We start from the raw sequence: 24,282 nt of genomic DNA on the forward strand, positions 1-24,282 counted from the left end.
AGACCTTTCAGGGGCCGATCAGCCCACAAGCTCAAGACTATGGGGCATGTAGAAGAAGCTTCCTTTGAGACAAGGCAATATCCTCAAAGCTTTCTTCTTCAGGTTCTCCTGTGCTTCCCCCTGTGGACAGGCACCCAGAGAGGGACCACTGATGGCCCCTGAGCGTGTGGAGGGGGCTATTTTATTATCACGGAGGAGATGGGAGTAGCACATGCAGCAGGGAGAGGGGAGGGGTCTGACTTAAAAAGGATCCCTTTCCCGTGCTGTGAGAAGTGGTGTGCTCCAGTGACTGGCATTGGACTGGGACCTCAGAGTGCCCGCGTTCTAGTCTGAGCTCATTTACTAGTCTGCTGTGTGTCCTTGGGCTTTTCACGTTCCCTATGTGCATCCCAGTCTCTCCATCTAAAACCCGAGCATGATGGTATTCCTTCCATCGTAAGGCACACAGAGAGCCAATGATGGAAAGAGCTGTTGATGGTTATAATAGAGTCATGACTTCTGCGTGGCACGTTTGCTTTTGAGTAGCCTAGAGCCTTCTTTGCATCCTGGAGGTCCACTGAGAACACTTACGGCATATGGCGGCTGAGGGAGGAGCATCCTTATGTCTATCTGGGCATTCTTCCTAGAGAGAGGGACTGCCATCTCTGGGCTCTCCTAAGCTAGACGCTCCAGTGATAAGATAACAGTTTGCATCAAGAAGAGTGTGCGTTTATTCTGAGTTGGACATCCTGTTTGTCCTAGCAGTTTTGTAGGAGACTGGGATAGAGTGTTACAGCCAAATGAGCATGACAATATCCAGCTATGGCTTTCCACCAGAGAGAGGAATTCTCACCAATGACTTATTGCCTAGGGTCCTAAAGTTTTGGACCCTGCAAATCTGATTGGTCCTGCCAGCCAGGACAGCTAAGTCTCCCTGCCCTGGAGAGGGAAGGATGCAGTTTCTTCAGATGGATCCCCATGAAAAAAAAAGCCTCTTGCTGGCTAGGACCCAGAAGAATTGCACGATTGGTGTGTAAGAGAGAATCCAGAAGAAGTTTTTACAATGTGGCTCCAGAAGGAGAAATGGCAGAGAGGGAAGAGTTCCTGACAGCATCTCTGTTTATTGATGTTTTGTGGGGCTCGAGAAGGGATTGAAATGTCTTGTCCCCTCAAATGTCCCCTCAGATGTTCAAGTTGTGACATTATCCACTGGACCCTGTTCTCTTCAGCTATGTGTGGAGGTTGCGAGATGGGTCACCTCCTGTTCCAGTACAGCTAGCCACCTCTGCGCTCAAGGCTGCTTGGCTGGAGAATGGGGCAGGGCAGAACTGGACATGTGTATGACATGGAAGAGTAATTTTTATGTGTTCACTTATCATAATCCTCCTCTTCCCATTCCCTCTGTCCCGTTTGTGGCACGTAGCATTTCCCAGGTTCTTCTTGTTCACGGGCCTGCTTGGAACAGTCGTCAAAATTTGAGGCTTAAGAGAGAGATGCAGAACCTTCCGCTATGTACGTAACCAACTGGGCAGGAGCAGGAGCTCCTTCCTGCGGAAGGGCCCAAATGCTCAAGGAAGAGGTAGGGAAGGAGTATGGCTCTGGGCTGTGTTTGCCTTCAATGACAGACTTTTTTTCCCTTTTTGCTTTCTGGGAGGACAAGACATTTCGACTGACTGACTAGGATGGGGGAAGAGAGCAGCTATAACAGAGGCAATGACCAGTAGGTAACTCTTTCTTTCTGTGTTTTCCTTCCTAATTTTCTTTCTTCCACGTTAACCCCTTTGTTTCTGTCCTTCACTTTTTTTTTCAAAAGTTTTGTTGGGAAACACAAAAATAGCATGTTTTGCTTCAGTATATTTTTTCATGTTCCTATTATAAGACCCTTGCAGTTTAAATAAAGCTGGTTGATAAACTTTCACTGAACATTTTTTCACAGGAACAAATAATTTTCATTGAAACATGTTTTTTTACTATGGCAGACAAAAAACTGAGTGTAGAGCTAAGCACATATTTAAAAGCCGTCCTGAATCATGGTCTTGATTTAATGGCATGTCATCCATCCCATTTTATTAGCTTTTTAAAAAACATCTGTCTTCGTTTACCTGCACCAAAGGAAAAAAAAATCAGGTGTGTAAAAGAAATCAACCCCACTGGTCTTCTGAGTGACCTCTCTGTGCCTCAATTTCCCCACTGTAAACCAGGGATGCTGCTATTGACATTCTTTGTAAAACATTTTGAGGCCTATTGATGAAATGTTCTAGGAATTAAAGTTTTTATTATTGCACTCATTTTAAGCTGCACATATATACATTATTCTCAAAGGAACAGCAGTCATTTTTCCAATAAATATGGCTTTCAGTGATGACCTATGTTGGGTTTTTTTGATTGACAGCGCTTACCATGCAGAGCACTTTTCAGCAACTGACCCCAAAGCGATTTACAAATATGGGTAAACCTTCTAAGCTTTATGGATGGGGAAACTGAGGCACGCTGGGATTACATGATTTGCCATGGTCTCACATGCTGAGGCATGCACAGCTGAGACAAGAATCTTGGAGTCCCAACTCCTAGCTTGCTCAGCGGATCATGGGGACACATTTAACGGCATCTCCATTTTAAAAAGTTAGAAACCTGAATTAAGAACAGGAAAAACAATATTGTAAGTGGAAAAAAAAAATTCCTGGGGCTGATTTCAGGTTGATGGAGTGTGATGAAGTATGCTTTTCTCTAGGTGCAAATATTTTGTTTGTTAAACTGGCCGTGTAAGGTTAAGGTGATCCTTTACTTTTCTTTTCGTTGGCCTTCTTAAATGTTTTGAGAGGGCTGGAAAAGGTGTGATAACATTGTCATTACTCAGTGACTTTCACTGTTCAGTGGGAATGGGGGTTTTTTAGCCAAGATTTTTGTGTTCGGGGCTGGATTTCTTTTCCGCTGCCTTTTGGAATGCTTGGGAAAGAAAAACTGAAAGTTTCTCCCCCATCACGTTACAGTACATGAACCGAGGAAGTATTTTCAGACGGTCGGCTTTGGAGCTGGCGTGTTGAGGGGCCCCCTGTGCCTGAGGGGGAAAAAATTCAATGAGCGATCGGGTGCTTGCCTAGTATTTGTTTGAGCATTGAGCTGCTAAGCCCACGGTTGGGAGTTCAGTCCTTGAGGGGGCTACTTAGGGATCTGGGGCAAATAGATTAAAAAAGAAGAGATGGTGCTTGACCCTGCCGAAAGGGCAGGGGACTGGACTTGATGACCTCCTGAGGTCCCTTCCAGTTCCATGAGAAGTGTATCTCCATGTGTGTATGTGTATATATATATTGCAGATGTTGGTTCCATAGTTCTGCTCTGCCACAAAACCTCCTGGCTATGTCTACACTTAGGAAGAACTTCGAAAGGGCCGTGCCAATGGCCAAATGGAAGAATACTGATGAGGCGCTGAAATGAATATTCAGCGCCTCATTAGCATGCTGCCAACCGCGGCACTTCAAAAGCTGCTGGTAGGAGTAAGGGGATTTCAGTGCTTGCAGGGTCCTTTCCAAAAGGACCCCCATGTGGATGAGCTGTGCACAAGTGAAATGTGGCACTTTCGAAGTGCCGCAGCTGGCAGCATGCTAACGAGGCACTAAATATTCATTTCAGCTCCTCATTAGTATTCTTCAGTTTGGCCCCTGTGTCACTTGGTCTCTCTGCATTTGTTCCCTGCCTATAAAAAGGGGAGAACAGCGCTGGTTTACCTTGCAGAGGTGTTGTGAGGATGAATATACTGAACATCGAGATGCATTCATACTTCAATAATGGAGCCGTAATAAGTACCTTGTGTTGGAGGCATTATTTAAATAGTTGTCCCTCACTCCCAGGTTCCTTTTGACCTCTCATGCAAATCTGTGTTCACTACACCTTGTTAGAGATGCAAACAGGTAACTCAGGAGAAGATGGAGTGAATGGACCACTTTATTGCCAGTACTCATTCTACCTCAGATCCCCAACACACTGTTCTGAGTGAACAATGTTATACTTTCTTGTCTATCTTAGTGTGTAAATTCACACATGGATCACTACTTCGTTAACACCGCTGTTTATTAAGGTTAACTCACGTACAAGGAATATTAATAGGGAGGTGATGAATGTTATTTTATCTGCCTCTGTTTACAGGATTTTGAGGTAGACCAGCACTTTTCTACATTTACATACTTCTTGAACCAGCTGGTTACAGGGGGTGCAAAGGAAGTGCCCCTGAAAATAGTCTTACAGAGCAAGTGAGAACTGAGCAAGAAATGCCAAGAAACACTATGAACAAAAGATGCACGCAAGTCATAGTCTTTAGATTACAGTCTTGGTGCAGTTAAATGCTTATCTATCTTTCCAAGCCTCGAGCAGGGAGGAAGAACATGTCTATAGATGAGGAACGCCAAACCCTGCTCTGGGCAGACACAACCCCCCATGATTGTATGGCCTTCCCAGTCCCCTATGAACTCTTACATATCCCAACACAGTTGGTCAACATGTTCATCTTTCTGACAAAACATTTCATAAAGAATAAAATAAAATAAAATAAGGAATGAACTCAAAGTTTGGAAAGAGGGTGTCAGCCAGCAGTCAAAACTTTTTTTGGGAAAAAAAAAATCCATCGTTGTGACCATTTTCTTTTGACCAGCAGTGGCATTTGCACCAGAAATCTTCACTGGTTTTATGCATATAGGATTTGTACGGTCCACAGGAAGTAACAGTCTGATGAGCCTTTGGGTAACGAATCAGTCAGCTGGGGTAATGAATGCTGTCCAGAATGCACTCCCAAGCCCTGTTTGTGATGAGATGGACGTAAATAAACCATTGGTAGAATAATTCCCAGTTTGCTTTTAGCTGTCAGAGCAGAGTTGTAGAGAACCAGAGCCTGACAAATGAACCCAGCAGTAATGGGCCCCCATTATAGAAGGGACGTGGACACATTGGAGAGAGTCCAGCGGAAGGCAACAGAAATGATTAGGGGGCTGGAGTATGACTTACTTAGTCTACAGAAGAGAAAAGTGAGGGAGGATTTGACAGCAGCCTTCAGCTACCTGAAGGGGGATTACAAAGAAAATGGAGCGAGGCTGTTCTCAGTGGTGACACATGGCAGAACGAGGATCAACGGTCTCAAGTTGCAGTGGGAGAGGTCTAGGTTGGATATTAGGAAACACTATTTCATTAGGAGGGTGGTGAAGCTTTGGCATGCATTACCCAGAGAGATGGTGAATTTACTTTCGAAAGAGTCACTTCTACACTGCTTTTCTTCTTTCGAAAGAAGAATATACAAATGAGGTGCCAGATATGTAAATCTGTGTCTCATTTGCATTTTCCATTTCCTCCATTTGCATGCCTCTTTCGAAGGAAAAATGCAAGTGTAGACATAGCTTTTATGACTTTGGGCTAATCACCATAACCTTTGCGACTCAATTTCCCCGTTTGAGAATGGGGGCTCATAATGCTGCCCTGCCTTTGCAGATTGCTTGGAGAGCTTTGGATGAAAGACTGTTTAAGGGTAAATTATTCCTGTAAACTCTTGGCAGATATTAGCACAGCCAGAGTTGATTTACTTGGTATTAACTGGGCAAAGCAACAGACCACATAAGATCCTAAAGAGGAGATAACTGTAAACAGTGCAGTATGTTATTACTTTTAAAGCTTTGCAACAGATTTAAAGACTTCCGGGACATTAGCAGCATGCCCTGCCTTCAGTGCTGAAAGGCAGTGTTCATGCATTGGTTATTTAGGGAATGATAAACAATAAAAACCATCAAATAATTGCACCACTGCTCTGATTTTGTACGAGTAGCGCTGCTGGGAGGAGGGGAGAAGAGGAATGTTTATGCAGAGGGCTTTGCTGCTTGTTCAGGAAGGCACTTGTGATAGGACGTGCTGGGTTTGTGGGGATTGCATAAGCTTTAATCTAAAGTTAGAGGCGTTTTTAGTTGATCTGTGTTAATGTTGGGTGGGAATTAACATGCATAAGGGAAGATCATGTGACCTCTCCCCCTTTTCCATCGCTTTGTCGGATTCCTGCCAAAGCAGAGTGGCTGGAGGCTAGCTGGGCTGGAATCACACAACCCAAAGCTCGAGATGCCAGCGATTTCAGTCCTTTACAAAGGTGCCATCATTATTAGCAGGTAAACCACCTGAGCTGCGAAACTGACAAAAAACGTGGGGCTGGTTGGAAGAAGGAAAGGGGACGGCATGGTTGGGCTGGGGTGCTTGTGAGCCTCCTTGAGGAAATACAGAATTCCTGTTTGTGCAGTAAGTCTTTACTGGCCAGTCTCCTATCAGCTGGCCAATGGAGTCACCCTATGGCTAGCGGAAGGGAGGGTACCTTTGGTTTCTGCAGAAAAGTGATTCAGTTGAGTGGGGAGGGGTGCGTGTGTCTGCTCCAAAAAGGGCTGAGACAGGGATGCAAGCTGAGAAGAGGAGAAGTATCTCCCTTAGGATAACGGGGTGAAGATTTGCCTTGTCTTGTGCCTCAGTGTCTCCAGGCTCTCGGTACCTTTCCAGGATGTTGGCTTCTTATAGAAAAACCAGGATGAATGATTGTGTGCTCAGGATGGGGTAAAATATAATAGAGCAAAACAAAGCAGCAGAAATGTAGCACTTTAAAGACTAACAAAATGATTTATTCAGTGATGAGTTTTCGTGGGACAGACCCACTTCTTCAGATCAGTGTCATTTCCAATACACACTGACGTTTATAAGTACAGAGGACCAAAAAGAAAAAAAATTGCAATAAAATTTTGGTCCTCTGTACTTATAAACGTCAGGCTGTATTGGAAATTAAATTGATCTGAAGAAGTGGGTCTGTCCCACGAAAGCTCATCACTGAATAAATCATTTTGTTAGTCTTTAAAGTGCTGCATTTCTGCTGCTGTTTTGTTGGAGTACAGACTAACACGGCTACCTCTATGTTACAATATAGTAGGGCACTAAGTGAAAGGGCAAAGAGTTACTCATTTGGAACGAGCATGAAAACCTTCAACGCAATGATAAAGTAAATAATGAGCTCTTTTATTTGACTGCCTGCTCTCTTGTGGAAGCGTTTCCTTCCTCGTCCTGAAGTCCTGGACCTGCATGGGAAATGATTCAGAACAGAGAGCTTTTGGGAAGTCTTGCACACTTACTGTGGGACTGTCTTGTGCTCAGGATTACTTGCTCCGAAATCAGCCTTCTCTGCTCCTTTGTTTTGCATTTTGTACGGTCAGATAACTTGTTCCCTCTAACGCCAACACTGTGTGCATTTGGGTTTTCATTAATGTATTCCACTGTTTGGCGAGGATCAGATTTAGGGAACAGTATGGGGTAATCAGCTAGTCCCGTTTTCTGAAACTCCTCTCCTGATATTACATTTGAGTTTGACTTCAAAGTTACTTCCCTGTTTGTTAATAATGTTGTTTCCTCAGGCCTCTGTCCAAGTAGCTGAAAATTCTGCATAGTAACTCTAATATGCTTAATTAGGGCCCCGTGTTCTGCTGAAGTAAATTAGTGTAGCTCCATTGAAGTATGTGGAACTATTCTTCCACTAGATGAGGAATTGGCCCTTGATATTCATCTAGTGCCTTGAATATGTAAAATATTCCATAGGATTAAATGTGCAACCGAAGTAGGAGGGATGAAGGCCTTTTGACTGGAATGTAAAATTTGATGGAAGAGTTATTTTTGGATATTATGATCTCTAAGGTTCAGTTCTGAGCTGCAGGAAAGTACTTAGTTACTCTTCTCGTAAACTGTTGGGTTTAGATCCCGTTAATGGGCTATCCTTCGTCTAATTTTGTCTTTTTGCTGAGCCCAGCCTATGGAAACTCTGATACTGAATCGTGAAACTCTAAATTTTCCTTCAATGTGAACTTTGGGAATGGTGGAATGCATGGAGAAAGGCTGAACTGGAGAGGTCCTGGTATCAGGTTGTCATCTAGAATATGTGGACACTGGTGTCTTGTTGGGTTAAAATCCACTAACTCTCATGTTGTAGAGAAAGTATCCCAAGGGCAGGAGAAGAGAAGGGACCATATTTTAAGTGATTCTGTGCAGGGCTTTCATGATCCAAATTAAAAAACCTGTATTTCTGGGGCAAGTTGAACCTAATACCGAGGCACTCCACAACTCTAAGTTATCTTTAAATAAATTAAAGGCAGCTCTTTCAGAAGTGTTGAGCATTGGCCTGCTTCTGCTTCCTCTGAAGTCACAGAATCATGGAACGCTAGAACTGGAAGGGACCTCGAGAGGTCATCGAGTCCAGTCCCCTGCCCTCACAGCAGGACCGAGCACCGTCTAGACCATCCTGGATAGGTGTCTATCTAACCTGCTCTTAAATAGCTCCAGTGATGGAGATTCCACAGCCTCCCTAAGAAATTTTTTCCAGTGTTTAACCACCCCGACAATTAGGAAGTTTTTCCTAATGTCCAACCTAAACCTCCCTTGCTGCAGTTTAAGCCCATTGCTTCTTGTCCTAGCCTCAGAGGCCAAGGGGAACAATTTTCTCCCCCCTCCTCATAACCCTCTTTTAGTTACTTGAACACTGCCATCATGTCCCCTCTAAATCTTCTCTTTTCTCAACTAAACAAGCCCAGTTCTTTCAGTCTTCCCTCAGCTCATGTTCTCTTGACCTTTAATCATTCTTGCTGCTCTTCTCTGGACCTTCTCCAATTTCTCCACACCTTTTTTGATATGTTGCCCAGAACTGGACACAATACTCTAACTGAGGCCTAAAGAGAGCTGAGCAGAGCGAAAGAATGACTTCCCGTGTCTTGCTCACGACACTCCTGTTAATGCATCCCAGAATCATGTTTGCTTTTTTTGCAACAGCATCATGCTGTTGACTCATATTTAGCTTGTGGTCCACTATGACTCCTAAATACCTTTCTGCAGTACTCCTTCCTAGATGGTCACTTCGCATTCTATATGTATGAAGCTGATTGTTTCTTCCTAACTGTGGTACTTTGCATTTGTCTTTATTAAACTTCATCCTGTTTACCTCAGACCATTTCTCCAGTTTGTCCAGATCATTTTGAATTATGACTGTATCCTGCAGAGCAGCTGCAACCGCTCCCAGCTTGGTATCATCTGCAAACTTAATAAGCATATTCTCTATGCCAATATCTAAGTTGCTGATGAAGATATTGAATAGAACTGGTCCCAAAACAGACTCCTGCGGAAACCCATTTGTTATGCCCTTTCAGCTTGACTGCAAAACATTAATAACTACTCTGAGACCAGATATCCAGCCAGTTTTGTACCCACCTTCTAATAGCCCCAACTACGTTGTATTTGCCCAGTTTATTGATGAGAAGATCATGCGAGACCGTATCAAGTGCCTTACTAAAGTGTAGGTATACCATGCCCACCACTTCTCCCTTATCCACACGACTTATTATGCTGTCAAAAAAAGCTATTGGATTGGTCTGGCATGATTTGTTCTTTACAAATCCATGCTGGCTGTTACCTATTACCTTATTTTCTTCCAGATGTTTGTAGGTGAGTTCCTTAATTGCTTCCTCCATGATCTTTCCCAACACAGAACTTAAACTGACTGGTCTGTAGTTTCCTGGATTGTTCTTTTTTGCCTTTTTATAGATGGGTACTATATTTGCCCTTTTCCAGTTTTCTGGAATCTCTGCCGACTTCCAGGACTTTTCAAAGATGTTAGCTAAAGGTTCCAATACCACCTTTAAAGCTCCTTGAGTATTCTAGGATGCATTTCATCAGGCCCTGCTGACTTGCAGACATCAAATTTTTCTAAGTAATTTTAACTTGTCCTTTTTTATTTTATCCTCTAAACCTGTCTCTTTCCCGCTAGCGTTCACTACGTTAGGCATTTCTGCATCAGACTTTTTGGTGAAGGAAGTCATTAAGCACCTCTGCCATTTCCAAGTTTCCTGGTAATTGTTTCTCCCTCTTCACCGAGCAGTGGGCCTACCCTGTCCTTGGTCTTCCTCTTGCTTCTAATACATTTATAGAATGTCTTCTTGTTACCCTTTATGTGTCTAGCTTGTCTGAGCTCATTTTATGCCTTTGCCTTTCCAGTCTGGCTCCTGCATACATGTATTGTTTGTTTATATTCATCCTTTGTGATGTCTCCTGATTTCCACATTTTATATAACTCCTTTTTGACTTTGAGATCATGCAAGACCTGCTGGCTAAGCCAGGGTGTTCTTTTACCAGACTTTCCATCTGTCCTATGCATTGGTATTGTTTGCTTTTGGGCGCTGGATAATGTCCTTTTGAAAAACTGCCAACTCTCTTCAGTTGTTTTTCCTCTTAGTCTTGCTTCCCATGAGACATTACCTACGAGCTCTCTGAGGTTACCAAAATCTGCTTTCCTGAAATCCATTGTCTTTATTTTGCTGTTCTCCCTTTCACCATTTCTTAGAATCATGAACTCCGTGATTTCATGGTTACTTCCCCCAAGCTGCCTTCCAACTTCAGATTCTCAGCTGGTTCCTCCCAGTTTGTTGAAGTCACTGTTCTCAGATTCTCACCTGTTTCCCCCCAGTAGCTTTTTCCACCTTCTGAAATAAAAAAAATTGTTGTCACTGCAGTCCAAGAACTTTCTGCATAGTCTGTGCCTTGCTGTGTTAGTTTCCCAACATAGGTCTTGATAGTTGAAGTCCTGCGCTTTGGATGATTTTATTAGTTGCTTACAAAAAGCCTCATCTACCTCTTCTACCTGGGTAGGTGGTCTGTAGTAGATCCCTAGCATAACGTTGTGCTTGTTTTTCACCCCTTTTAAGCTAATCCAGAGACTTTCAACATGTGTCTCCTGCAGCCATCTCCACCTCAGTCCAGGTGTGCACATTTTTAATGTATAAGGCAACACCTCCTCCCTGTTGACCCTTCCTCTCCTTCCTGAGTAAGCTGTACCCTTCTATACCAGTATTCCAACCGTGTGTATTATCCCACCAAGTCTCTGTGATACCAGTTATGTCATAGCTGTCTTTATTTATTAGGACTTCAAGTTCTTCCTGCTTATTACCCATACGTCTTGCATTTGTATATAGGCATCTAATATATTAATTTACTTTGCCTTCCAGTTCTGCCTTGTCCCTCTCTTTTCTCTGCTATTATATCCCATGATCCCCACCATTTCCAACCCAACTCCAAGGTCTCCAGGTTTTTAACTTACCTGTGGGCTTTGGTCATCTGCCCCGTCGAACCTAGTTGAAAGCCCTCTTCACTAGGTTAGCTGGTCTTGATCCAAATACGGCCTTCCACTCCTTGAAAGGTGAATCGCATCCCCACTTGGCAGTCCTTCTTGGAATAGCATCCCGTGATCGAGTAAGCCAAAGAGCTCCTGGTGACACTATCCTTGCAGCCAGGCATTCACCTCCAGGATGCACCTGTCTCTACCTTTGATAGGAAGGATTGAGGAAAACACCAGTCAATCCTGCCCCAAAAGTCTCTCAAAAACCTTCATGGTGGGGTCTTAAACTATGTGGGGCCTAGGGGTGGGAATCTGTCTACCCTAATCTCTTGCAGTGCAATGTATGGGTGTAGCATTGTCCATATTGAGGTACTGGATTGATGGTATGCCCAGGTGACCTTATTTAGATCTAGCTGAAATGTCAGAAAGGCTGGATCTCTATGTATATGTCTGGGGGAAGTCAGTGGCACTAGCGAAGGTGCAAGGCCTCTTGTCCCTGCCAAAGTGTTTTGAAGTTACTTGGTTAATATGTTTTGTGTTTCTACTTAATGTTGGGTCGCACTTACTTGCTTGGTTGTCTGAGGATGGGCGCTCCAGACTTTAGGGGCTCTTAGAGCATCTGTGTTTTTTTTTAATTAGGGATGGTCAGAATGTTTTTGCTAGAATGAAATTTCATCCAAGCCAAGCAAAGATAGACTGGTTTCTGTGTATTGGTTGTTGAGAAGGAGATGGGGTGGGAGAGTCTCATAGCCTTTACGGTAGTGGTTCCCAACCTCTTCCAGGCCAGCACCCATTTTGACAATTCAGGAAGACTTGGTGACCCAAGGGTGGAGAGGAGGTGAAGATTACTTACTGCAAAAGTTTATTAAGTGGCCTGCCTGGGGTGGCTATGAATAGCAAAGGTGGAGAAGCTGTCTTTGTAATGAGTGATTGCTTCTCTATTGATAGCGATAGCTGCTGGATGTGGCAGTGTTAAGGAGCTGCAAATGGCTTCTTTGAGAGCCACGTGCAGCTCCGAGCTGTTGGTGACCCTTAACAAATCTAATTGCGACCCATGTTTGGGTCCCAACACATAGGTTGGGAATCCCTGGTGTATGGTCAGAAGGGACCATTGTGATCCTCTAGTTTGACCTCCTGCTCATTGAGATTGTGAGCTTCCTCACTTGTATGGCGTGTGGGGGTGGGGGAAGCATGAGAGATTCTAGCTTGGTGAGTTGGACACCAGCCTGGGATGTGGGAGACTAGGTTCAACTCCTCGATCTGTCTATTTGGGGTACCCTGGAGTGAAAAGCTCTGACCCAGAGTTAAGTTTGGCTCTCACGAGCAAGCGTGCTACCTGTCTGACTAGAGTGTGAGCTGCTTTCACTCAAGGTGAAAATGTTTGAACAAAAATGTCAAAAGTTGTCACAAAATAGAATTGCCATTCTCCAGTCAGGTCTGATTTGACCCGTGTTGGGGCGGCGGGGCGTGTGTGGTCTTTTTAAATGCTGGAGCTGAAATCTCATCTAAATTCCTTCATTACATAACAAGCCTATTTAAACTGTTTTTGACAGTAAAGGTATTGGACCATTGGTTCAAATTTGCATCTTATTTGTATACTGATGCATCTCTGGAATAAATCCACTGGCCAGAGTGGTGTTATTCCATATGGACAGTGGTGTCATTGAGAACACAAACATGCAGTGTGTGTGTGTGTGTATGTCTATCTGTCCATCCACGTCTGGGTGTGTATATACATGTTAGCTTCTATCCAGCTTTGTGACGTTTTATTTTTGCCCTCTGTCAGCATGCACCTCTTGCAGTGGTTTGTGTCTTTGGAAGCTGTGTGTTTTTAGATGGTTTTATGGGCAGAGGTTGTCTGGGTGGAATGCGGGTTTCTCTCTCTCTCTCCCTCTCTCTCTCTCGCTCGCTCGCTCTTTGTGTGTGTGTGTGTGTGTGTTATTAGTTCTAGCCTCTTCAAACTCTGTCTGGTCTTTCTTCCAGGACTTTGATGGGACCACATGGAATGGATCGAACCGTGCATTGCTTTGATTTCTATGACTGTGCAAATGGGCTGGGTGAGTACTTTGCGTATTTGCAAGCATCACCCCGGGGTACTGGAGAGAATGTACCGTCACGCTAAGCTTCCAGCCTCTCGAGTGGCTGTCTCCTCATGCAGGTGCAATACAGAAGGCTGTGCCTTCTTCTGAGCTGCTTTTGGAGGGTGTAAGGCAACTATTCCCTTAAGACAGTGGTGCTCTTGTGGTTAATATGTGGGAAGGAATGATAAGCCTTGGGTTCTACTCTGCCACAAATGTCCTGGGTCACTTTGAACAAATCACTTAGGCCCAGGTTTTCTTAAATGTCCGTTGATTGTTTTGTTCACCTCCCTTTTTGAATGGCCAGCTGGAGACGAATAACTTACCCACTGGTGACAAGTATCAGAGAGGTCGCCGTGTTAGCCTGTATCTTCGAGAACAACAAGAAGCCCTGTGGAACCTTATAGACTAACAGATATTTTGGAGCATAAGCTTTCGTGGGTAAAGACCCGCTTTGTCAGATGCATCTGGGCTGCACTTCTACACGGTGTTTTGGAGTCCGGAAGACTTGACGTTATGCTAGTGAGGCGCAGGGAAGTTGCATCCGCGCCTCATTAGCATCTTTCGGTCCATGTATTAGGATGCCACTTCCAAAGGAAGTGTAGAAATGGCCCTTGTTATTGGGATGAATGATGGATCATTTGGTACATGACTTACAGCCAGGTAAACTCATCCAAGCTAAGCAGCACATTTAAAAAATAACCAGTCAAACAAAAAATGCTCTTTCAGCCCAGAAGTGAGAGCAATAAAGTCATTGCAAGACTATAACGTACAGTACTAAAGTTAGTTCTTAGCTAGTTCTACAGGAAAGTCAAAGCAAGAGCAACGGCAATTACCTTAGGAACGAAGCTGAACATCTTGAAAACGTGTGTATTCGGCAGCATGTTGTACGGATGTGAGACATGGGTGATAACGAAAGATTCAAAGAGACGAATACTGGCGTTCGAGAGGAGTTGTTATTGAAAGATCCTGAGAGTAGGATGGATGCGGAAGATCAGCAACAAGGAACTATATAGGAAGATACAGCTGAAAGAGAACCTACTGCAGAAGGTTAAACAGTGCAAGTTACAGCTGTTTGGACATCTTTGCAGAATGAATGACAAACAAAAAATCAAGACCCTGGTATTCGTCATAGGGGACAGTTCGAATAGGAGAGGCAGACCCCACAGAGAATGGATAGATGATAATAGTAGATTGGTGCAGAGCTAGTCTACAGAAACTAAGCCACTCTGCACTGGACAGGGAAAGATGGAAGGAAATAGCGAGAGAGGTGTCAGACACCAACGAGCGCTGAGCCCATGGTGCTTGTTGATTATGATAGTTCTGCAGGGCTCAAAGTATGCTTTGGAATAGAGAGACAAGTCTGTGACTCATACTGTAACGCACACACCTGGGAGTGGGGTTCGCTGTCCCATATAGCCACACCTAGACCACTTACAGAGAGACAGAACGAGTCTCCTCTGAGCTGAGCACCAATTGACTTTGAGCTCAAACTCTAGAGGCTCCTGTATTAAGCTCTACAGGTCCCAGTTTGAGTCTGCTTGTGGGTGATTATGATATCCTTAATTCTTAACCTAGTCATGGGCCTAATTCTGACCCTGGTGTAATCCCAGAGTGAGTATGTGGATATAAGTAAAAACAATGAGAAGACCTGTAGCATTTTATAGACTAACAGATTTTTCAGAACATAAGCTTTTGTGGGCAAAGGCCCACTTCATCAGGTGCATCTGGCAAAGTGGTTCACAAAAGTTTATGCTCCAAAAAATCTGTTAGTCTAAGGTGCCACAGGTCTTCCCGTTGTTTCTGTAGATACAGACTAACACGGCTACCCCTCTGATACTTGTCACCATGCAAAGCAATGGTGTAAGTGTTAGTCCAGACTTAGATAAGTGTAACGGATCAGAGCAAAGCACTTGAGCTGGTCAGCAGCTTTAACCTGACACTCACACGATCCCAAATGAAAGTCCAAACCAGCTGCTATGTGGCTCCTAAAATCCTAACTTTTAATTAGGAATCGTTAACGAGTGGCAAGTGCAAGATAAGCAGCCTCTCTCAGAAAAGCTGCAATCCAATTATCTACACCTTGATCTTCTTAGAACTAAGCTGTATGTGGCTCACCTGCCACCTGTCCCACATCTCAGACAGAAAAGAAGTCAGACAGGACGAGCAGCAGAGGGAGCAAGAGAAACATAACTAAATGTTGTCAGCTTAGGCGTCTGCTCCTCAGTGTCCCAGGACAGGGTGAAAGGCCACAATCCTAAGGCTGGGATGAACACCAGAGCTGTGCATTAACAGGCAGCAACCACACAACTGTGAACAGCTGATCACAACCTGGGCAACGGTAATGGTTAGTCCTTACAGAGTACAGTTCAGCTAGAAAACGCCCAAAATCACACAGCAATTGGGGCAGGGCAGGGGCTAGAATCCAAGTCATCTGTTTCTGTTTGGTGCCTGATCCAACAGACCTCAGTGGCTGTTTGGCACCTGCTTGCTGAGTTTCACTGAAAGCCACTGGGGATCGTAACAGCTAGACCAAACAAACAGCTTACCCTTTGATCCATAGTGCAGATGAAGACGCAGGAGCTCTCTGAGATTATGGGGCTGGGGATTTTTTTCCCGTGGCACAGGAGGGAACAGGGTTAGGTGCAAAAGAGCAACTCCAGTGGTTGAATTCTGAAATGTACCATAAAGAACCTCACACACATGTTGTCTGGGTCATTCTAAGGTCTCCCTGACCTTGAATTTCCGACAGAGCCTTTTCTCTGCAAAAGAGGAGGCATCAGGACCCCAGTACCAAGTCCAGGATCTTTGCCAGAAAAGAAAGATTAAAGCGATCCAAAATAGGCTGGATTCTCAGCCCCTAAATCTGACTTAATAAGCATTATACTGGGACATCGATGACATCACAATTAAAGGGGCACTGTCAATTTAGTACTGGCCCAAATATAAGTTGGGTTAAGATAAGTCTGTCCTTCTACAACCTAAAAGGCCCATAGAAGTGTCTCCACAAATTACAAACAATGCCCTTTCCACGACACAGTTGGTTTTCAAGTTAACATTGCCCTGCAGCGTATCACTCTCTAACGTTGCTGCACTGAGACTCTGAAAGTGAAATGGATGCTCAATATCAGGGAAATGATTGCCATTGACTATCTTTGTTCAAGCCAAAGGAAAGGCAAAATTGACTGAGCCCACGTGCAAGGATGTGTAAAACAGAATTTAAAAATTCTTTTCCTTCTCTAGAAGACATTCTCAGTAGCACACTTCAGGTCAAACAAACCTTTATTAGCAATTCATGATTTTGAATTGATTGCATCCCTTTTATGGTTTTAACATCCGCTCCAGACAAACTCTGTTCGCACAGGCCTATAACTTAAATCTTTGCAACACCACAGTTTGTGAGCATGCTTAACTTCATTCACAAATCAGTACGTTGCCATTACTGCCAACTGCGAGCATTCAACAATCATGACTCGTGCACCCCCAAATCATGAGATTGGCTTAAAATCATAATTTAAATAATAGCAAACATCAGGATATGTGGATGGTTCAGAACAACGTGGTTTTGGAACCACAGAGTTGAGTTGCTTCACAGTCTCCAGATTCCCTCTGCAGCCATAGGGAGTAGATATTTCAGGCTTGTAAGCAGGAATTTTGGGGCGGGGGGTGGCTGCTTTTTTGGACTGCAATTTTTTTAAATGTGAAGGAGTTCAAAATAGTCATGCAGTGGGTGTGCATAAGAGAGGTTAATGAGCAATTTGAGTGGAAACAGCAATTGGTAAAGTGATTTTGTTATAACATACATGGCAGGGTCGAACCAGAGAGCCCCAGCAGAATGGTAGAAGGGCAGCCCAAAGAGGAAAAGACATGCTAAATACAAGCAGAGAGCAGCAGGGCAATTACAAGCAGCTGGGAGGGAGCCGGTTCAGCCCAGTTGCGGCCAGCTGACTCCATTGCTGGCTTGATGGAGGCCTTTAAAAACCCTCCACAGCTGAAAGGTTGGGGAGAGGGTGGGAGGACAGAAGGAGAGACAGAGCAAGCGAACGGAAGTTGAGAACCAGGCAGACCAGCTTTGGGTCAAGCACAACAGAGGAGGGAGTCCCAGGAGCAGAGGCTGGACTCTCTGCCACAGAGACTTGTTGCAAGCCCCAGCCCCTGGTGAGAGAGTGAGCTGAACAGTGGCCCAGGTAAGAGGAGCCCTTGCCACACATACTAACGTTTTATACAGTAATAAGGGTTTTATAGAAATTACCTTCTGGGATCTTGTCCTCCTCCCCTTCCTCTTGCTAGCAGCCAAGGGCATGCTGGGAAATGTAGTCCCTTCCTTGCTCCTGGGCCAGTTTTCTAGGCAGGGAGTTGGCCAAGTAACTACCGTTCCCAGGGTTCCTTGAGTTTCTCCATCATGCCGTGCAGGCTCCTCCCTGCGCAGAGCAGCAGGGAAGAAGGGAGAGAAACTGGACCTGGGGGTGGTGTTTGTGCCCACCTGCGTATGGGCCTGTATTTATTATTTGTTTTGTTTTTAAATGGAAACTGAGACTCTTGCAATTGTCCAACTCTAAAAGTTGGGCCAATAAGAAGGTCACCAGTATCATGAGATTGGTAATAAAGTAACCGGAGTTGGCACAGTGTATTTCGGGGATCTTTACGCATCACTAGATAACAAAATTCTCCTTGCTTTTGAGAGCGAGTTCTTCCTTTGCGTGCCATTGGGGGATGTCCCTTTTTCATTTGCTTTTAACCCATCTTGCGAAAGACACCTGCCTCCTCTCCAGATGCTCCTTTCTATAGTGTTTCTTACCCTGCTCAGCAACTCAGGTGACTTCTTGCTTGTCCTTCTTTGCTGCTGCATTTCCCACCTGCCTGTTTTGGCCTTGGCCACATTCAGCTCTGTAATTTCCATTCTGTCATGTGTGCTGCGTCCTTCGCTCCTCCCTCCACTGGCGCTGTGAGCAGCGGAGCAGCCTGTTAAGGATTTTGCAATGGTAGGATCCTTTTGCCTGGACATGTCTTATCTGAGAGTAGAAATAGGGCTTGAGCTGGAGCGCAATCTGGCCCTTTAGACTGGTTTGTACACTTTGCAGAAGACTCTCTTCTAGGGGTGTGTCAAATCTGTAGCTGATGCAATTTCAGCTGCATTAGGACGAGCTGCATATCCCTATCTTCAGTGTCTCACTGCCCGAATCAGGGACAGTGTGCGGGGGAATCGATCTTTCCAGTGCAAGAGGCAGACATAGCCCCTTGCAATTCTTCAGATCTTTGCTTGTGATTCTAAAGTGTGTGTGTGTGTGTGTAGGGGGAGCGCATGGGAGAGGGGGTGGTTTTGAGGGAGGTCAGGGGTAGAAGGCTGATTTTTGCCGATCATGGAGTTACCTCAAATGTTTTTTGCCCATCCAAGTTTGAACGTGTCTGAGACCAGCACTGTGAGTAATCACTGATTTTTTTTTTCCTTTTTTAATAACCAGATTGGATTTTCTGCTGACATTGTTGGGGATGAAGGAGGATTTGTAGATACTCTAGCTATATTAAACCATTATTACAATTGAGTCGTGGACACAAGGGAGAAATGAGTGATTACAGGTTTTCTCTTTCTGTACCTAAACAGAGGCACTGCTGGAATACACATGTTGCAGAAGACTCTCTTCTAGGGGCGTATCGAGTCCGTAGCTGATGCACAACCTGCAGATCGGAAGAAGTGGGTCTGCCCCACCAAAGTTCATCACCTAGTGAATTATTTAGTCTTTAAAATGCCACAGGACAGCTGTGTGGTTTAAGATACAGACTAACACGCCTACCTCTCTGTTACACCAGGGTTGTAATGTTCAGCAAATACCTCATTTGACGTTATTTTGAGCCAGACTTTTGTGTAATTTCTCCTGGTTATATTTCTAGATATTGTGTAGGAGGTTGCGTGGTGGACTGTTGCCCTCATCCTTAGTGTGAGAGTCATGTCTACGCAGCAGAACTATTATGGAATACCTCGGTATCCCGAAATAGCTACTCTGTGTCTTTGAATAGCGCCTGTTATTTTGAAATAAGTCTCTGAAACGGGTGTGCTCTTTTGGCATCCCTTTAGTCTTCCTCGCAGGAGGAGTAAGGAATGCCTCGAAATAGCCCTTTATTTCCAACTACACTTGAAATAAGCTGTGCAATTTGCGTAGCCGAAATTGCATAGTTTATTTCGAGTTTAGACTGTCATGTAGACACAGCCAAAGAGCTCCATATACTCACAGGAGGGAGAGTTGTCTTCTCCAAGCATGTTAATCACAACCCTCGCCCCTGGTAAAAGCTGAAGTGTTCCCCTAGTGATTCAGGAGAAAGGTTTGCAAGTCATGAAGGAGGCTGCTGGGACTGTCAGCATAGGTTTATTGCTAGGCAGGAGTGGAAATGCAACAGCGGAACAGGTGTCGGGGAAGTGAATTCAGTAGTTTGGTAGCCTGTATACTCTGGAGAGCTGGGCTGTGTGGTGAGAACGCACTTCGTAGAGGATGTCTAGGGATTAGAGGCGCTATTCCAGCCACCTGGCTGTACTGGCAGCCAGAGGGGGCTTTAAAACTATCCCATCTTGTCACCTAGTTTGCTGCAGCAAGCCCCGTCTTTCAGGCTTTGTGCAGGGTGGGAAGCAATTTTCAGCCTGTGGTACATCTGGTGTTCTGTGTGCTACATCGCCAGCCCCATGGGTTGAACAGTCCTGAGCCAAACCCACAATCATGACACTGCCTTAAAATAATGAGGTTATCAAAACCAATTTTATTTACCTTTTGGGGGAGTTTTGTTTGTTTGTTTTGTTTTGAACCTTTTTGGTTCCTCTTAAGCTTTTCTACACAATTGACTCCGGAAGATGGGCTCTTAAGGGAAACACCTGTTATGGCGAGAAACTCAGTCAAATAGCTAGTGTTAACAATACTTCTTTCGTAAACTGGCTAGCATTGCCGCTTGTTCAAAGGGCACATGCTCCCGAATGTATTCAGATGGAAAGGATTTCCAACATTCACTTCGTATTTCTTGCAGCTTGTTTTTAGTTTTTGTACTTTGCTCGTATCCCTTAATGTGAACACACTAGAGGTTGCACCTCATTTATCCAGCATGGTTGGGACCTGACAGGTCCCAAAAGAGAAAATTTGCCAGGCCGGGTGGGTCTAGGGCCTTTGCCCCAGAAAAACTCCAGCCTCCCTCCCATTGGGACTCTGGCCGCAGCCTGGGCTCCCCATGGCTGCCATGGGGCTCCAGCCCCAGCACCCTGCTCCCAGCTATTGTGGGGCTGCCAAGTGGATCCGGCTCTGTCTCCTGGCCCTATGGGGCAGGTGAGGAGCTCTGGCCCCTGTGCTGGTTTGGGTAGTAGGGCAGGTTGGGGGCTTTGGCCCCCATGCTGTGGGGCAGTGGCCTCTGGCTCCAGCCTCCATGCTCCTGCTGGGCAGGAGTTCTCTGGCTCCTGGCCCTCTTGCTGCTGCGGGGCAGGGGAGCTCTACCTCTTGGCCCCTGTGCTGTTGCAGGGCATGGTGGGGGGTCCATCTCCCAGCCCCACTGGGATTCCTCTGCCAGCTGCAGCCCCAGCCTGGTACTCTCTCGTCCTGGAACATCTGCAGTCCTCCTGGACCACACATACTGCCGGAGCAGAGGGAGTCGGATTTGAGGGGCACAACCTGTAGTCAGTTTCACCTCAGTTTTCAGTCAGTTTCTCTTTCAGGCTCCTCCCCTTCCTGTAGTCCATTCTTAATGCAGCCTTGTTGGGGTTACAGACACACTCTGTAAGACTTAAAAAAAATCCACTGGAAAGTTTAAAATCAAATAAATATTTGCGCTGGTCTTAGATTTTACCAAAAAAACATAACTCTGGCCGGAATGACCTGACTGTGTCCATTTTAAACAGGTATATGTTGACCAGAGTGTGGATGAGGTTAAAACAGGTAGCAGGCTGAGCTCTTAGATGGAGGCTGTGAAATGCAACCTTTCTCTCTCGTGCTTTCTTCCATGCTACTCCATATGCCTAAGAAGCCCTTGCTGTCCTAGTGTGTAATACATGATTAATTTAGATGTCTAATGGAAACTCATGTCTTCTATAAAAACAACAAGAAGACCTGTGACGCCTTATAGACTAACTGATCTGATGAAGCAGTTCTTTGCCCACAAAAGCTTATGCGCTGAAATATCTGACTAACAGGGCTATCCTTCTGATCCATGTCTTCTACAAAACCTGCCAGTACTAATCAGATCAGTGGAAAAAAAATATTAAAGAAATGCTCTCGTCACGCTCCCATTGCTGTATCTCACGTAGTGCTCCGCGTGCTGTTAATGCTTAACAAATCACTGGAGGCCTTCCAGTTTTCTTACTAATTAGAAATAGAAAGAGGCTAGGACACCCTTCTCCCAGGAGAGAGGTTTATCCCGCTGTGCTCACTGACTGGGGGCAAGAGGATCATTCTCCGTCAATGTTTAAAGAGAAATTGAAGGGGAACACAATGTCCTAAAACGAAATAATTTTTACACAACTTCTCCATGCGTACGTTTTCCCTCAAATGGCTCCACTCGAGCCCCCTTCCTAGAGGTGAGAGAGGAATTAAGTCACTGGATTTATTTAATCCTCAGCTTCCTAAAAGCAGCTCCGTTCTTGAGATCCTGCCCTGAAGGTGCTTTCTTCCTCTGAATCCAGTCTTGGGCTGTCTTCAGCACGGGCCTATGTAAACTTCTGCAGGCACAACCACGTGTCTGTGGACTCCCTGGTGCTGTAAAGGCAGTGGCATAGGCCGATGTTCCCCTCAATACGTACATTCCATACATGTGCGGAATAAATATTTTATGTGCGCTGAGGCAGGCCTGAATGCACACCACCAGCAGAAACACAAGCCGAGCAGTCGATGCTCTGCTAAGCAGCTGGGCAGAATCGGAATCTCTCCTGAGCAGTCACCCAAGCACCCAGCTTAAAGGGAACGGTGGCGTAGGCCCCCCTCTATTTTCCACACCACAGGAGGCTCACAGTGGTATGGCCACCTCTTGCCATCTCTCAAGGCGGGTTCTCCCTGGGGACGCACTCGTACCCCGCTGTGCCCAAGGGTGTGCACACGCTTCACCCACTGAGCGAGTGCAGGGAGTCAAGCGCATGGGATTCATCCTGCCCTGGCACTCCCCACATCACTGCCATGGGTCCATCGCAACAGCAACACGGCTCGGACTGGAACACGCATCCTTCCCGGTAGCTCATTAAACTTCCTTCTTTCTTGGAACCTTGCAAATGTTCCTAGGCTTCTCACTGGACCAAGCAAAGGAGATAAGTGATTTACAATAAGCTCTGGGCTAGGGCAGATAATCTCCAGTTAATTTAATTAGAAGTGTTATTTACAAATGTCTGTTTCAGGAAGATGGTCCGGCATCTGGTTCATACTTATGTTGCTTACGTTTCTTGCTGGTGGTTCAAGATAACTCCAGCACCACTCCAAAATCGTGGCGTATCTTTATATCTCTGCCTCTCGGCTTCCAGAGCTGAGATTAGACTTTTATGGTGCTCTGGGGCTTGCGATGTACACAAAGACACAATCCCTGCCTTAAGGAAGTTTACAGTCAAATGTTGGACGTGAGGTAAGGAGCGAAGAGTAATAAGATGTTCAGAATGGTGCCTGTCCATAGAGCATATCATGTAAGATTTTAAATAAAAGCCAGGTTCACACTGATCATTAATACTGTTGTGTCCAGAGACTAGACACAAATTGTTGGTGTACACTGAAAATCTGTTCCTAAAGCCTCAACGGTGGCAAACATGTTTTGGCCAGATAAAGGTGGAATATTCCCTTGCTTGCCTCAGTTTGCATGAGGCGCTGTGAGGTATCCCTGTGGGAGCCCTGCTTGTGTAGGAAATCAACAGAGGAAGGTGCACACCAAGGCCATCAGTTTATTTCATCACATGATCATTTGCAAAAGGGGCAGAACGCGAAGGGTGATTAATAGGCGAAGGAAGAAAATTGTCCTTACCCTGAGCGTGCACGCCTGGCTTGCTGGCTGCAGGTCTCCTGGGACGGGTGGAATGGCTGCAGTTCAGCTCCAGTGAAGGGAATTTGGCATCTCGGCCATCCAGAATGAATGGGCAGGTGCACTCAGAAGTCTGAGCAAGGCCATGTCATGGGAAGATGTTAATTGCTGATGAAGGAGTTCTTCCATACAGCTACGATTAATTGTAAGGAGGGGAAGTCATGTTGCTAAATGACTTAGTTGGCTTTGCAAACCTCCTTCCAGGTCCCTTAGCATGGTGTTAAGGCCACAGATCTCCCCCTGAGTCTCCTTATAAAAATATCTATTTCTAAAAATGGTCCTGTTGGTGTGGATTTTTCAGTGGTGTTCGAGGGGGGAGCATAAGTAACCTTGGAGAACTGCAGTGGCCCATGTCCAGGGTGTGGGACGGAACATTCCTTGACATGTGTCCTGCCTTCTGAATTCAGAGCACTTAAAAGTCTGAGCAGTGGATCTCTGGGAAGATGTGTTAATTGAAGCCAGTGTATTTAATCCCACCATCCACAATCCAGAGCCCTAGAATTGGAACTTAATGAGCCCACGACAAATCGGTCTCCTCTGCCTTTTCCTGCCAAGCAGCTTATGTAGTTCAGGATTGCTGTGTGTTATTTTAAAATAACAGCTGTGCTACATTCTGAGACTGACGTGGTGGCAGTGGTGGTCCCTTCGCAGAGCAGCTGAAATCAGGGGATGATCTTATTCTGCTTTGTCACTGTAGAAATCACTCCAACACCATGTTGGAACATTTGGTTCCGATTCTGAGTTAGGGGCTTGCACCTATGTATGCTGCCGGTGGTATCAAGGGGCTGGAAACCAAGTGGATACCTTCTCCACTAAGAAATTCCCACACAGGTCTGGAGCAACTTATTGAGGACACTTGTGCAACTGAAAGCTCAGCTGGCACCCAGAGGGTATGACTTGCTCTGGGCGATGCGACTTTAGCTGGCCTACACAGATTGGTGCACTGAGGAAAGGAGTGCCAGCTGGAATTTTTGGGAGAGTGTCTAATTCAACAGGCCCACGCTGCTTTGGACTTCTCAACAGCACGGCCAGGAAACCAGCTCTTACCAATTCATGGGA

At 45.3% G+C, this 24,282-nt stretch overlaps 1 protein-coding gene across 1 annotated transcript in view; it reads left to right on the plus strand.

Moving 5' to 3' along the window:
- Positions 1 to 24,282, plus strand: part of LOC142021853 (syntaxin-binding protein 4-like) — a 103,428-nt gene that overhangs the window by 19,108 nt on the left and 60,038 nt on the right. Inside the window, exon 2 of the mRNA XM_075011104.1 lies at positions 13,112 to 13,185. Coding sequence (XP_074867205.1) covers positions 13,112 to 13,185 — 74 coding nt within the window. The remainder of the gene's footprint in view (positions 1 to 13,111; positions 13,186 to 24,282) is intronic.

The sequence above is a fragment of the Carettochelys insculpta genome, chromosome 16, assembly GCF_033958435.1.
Source record: "Carettochelys insculpta isolate YL-2023 chromosome 16, ASM3395843v1, whole genome shotgun sequence".
NCBI classification, from domain to species: domain Eukaryota; kingdom Metazoa; phylum Chordata; order Testudines; family Carettochelyidae; genus Carettochelys; species Carettochelys insculpta.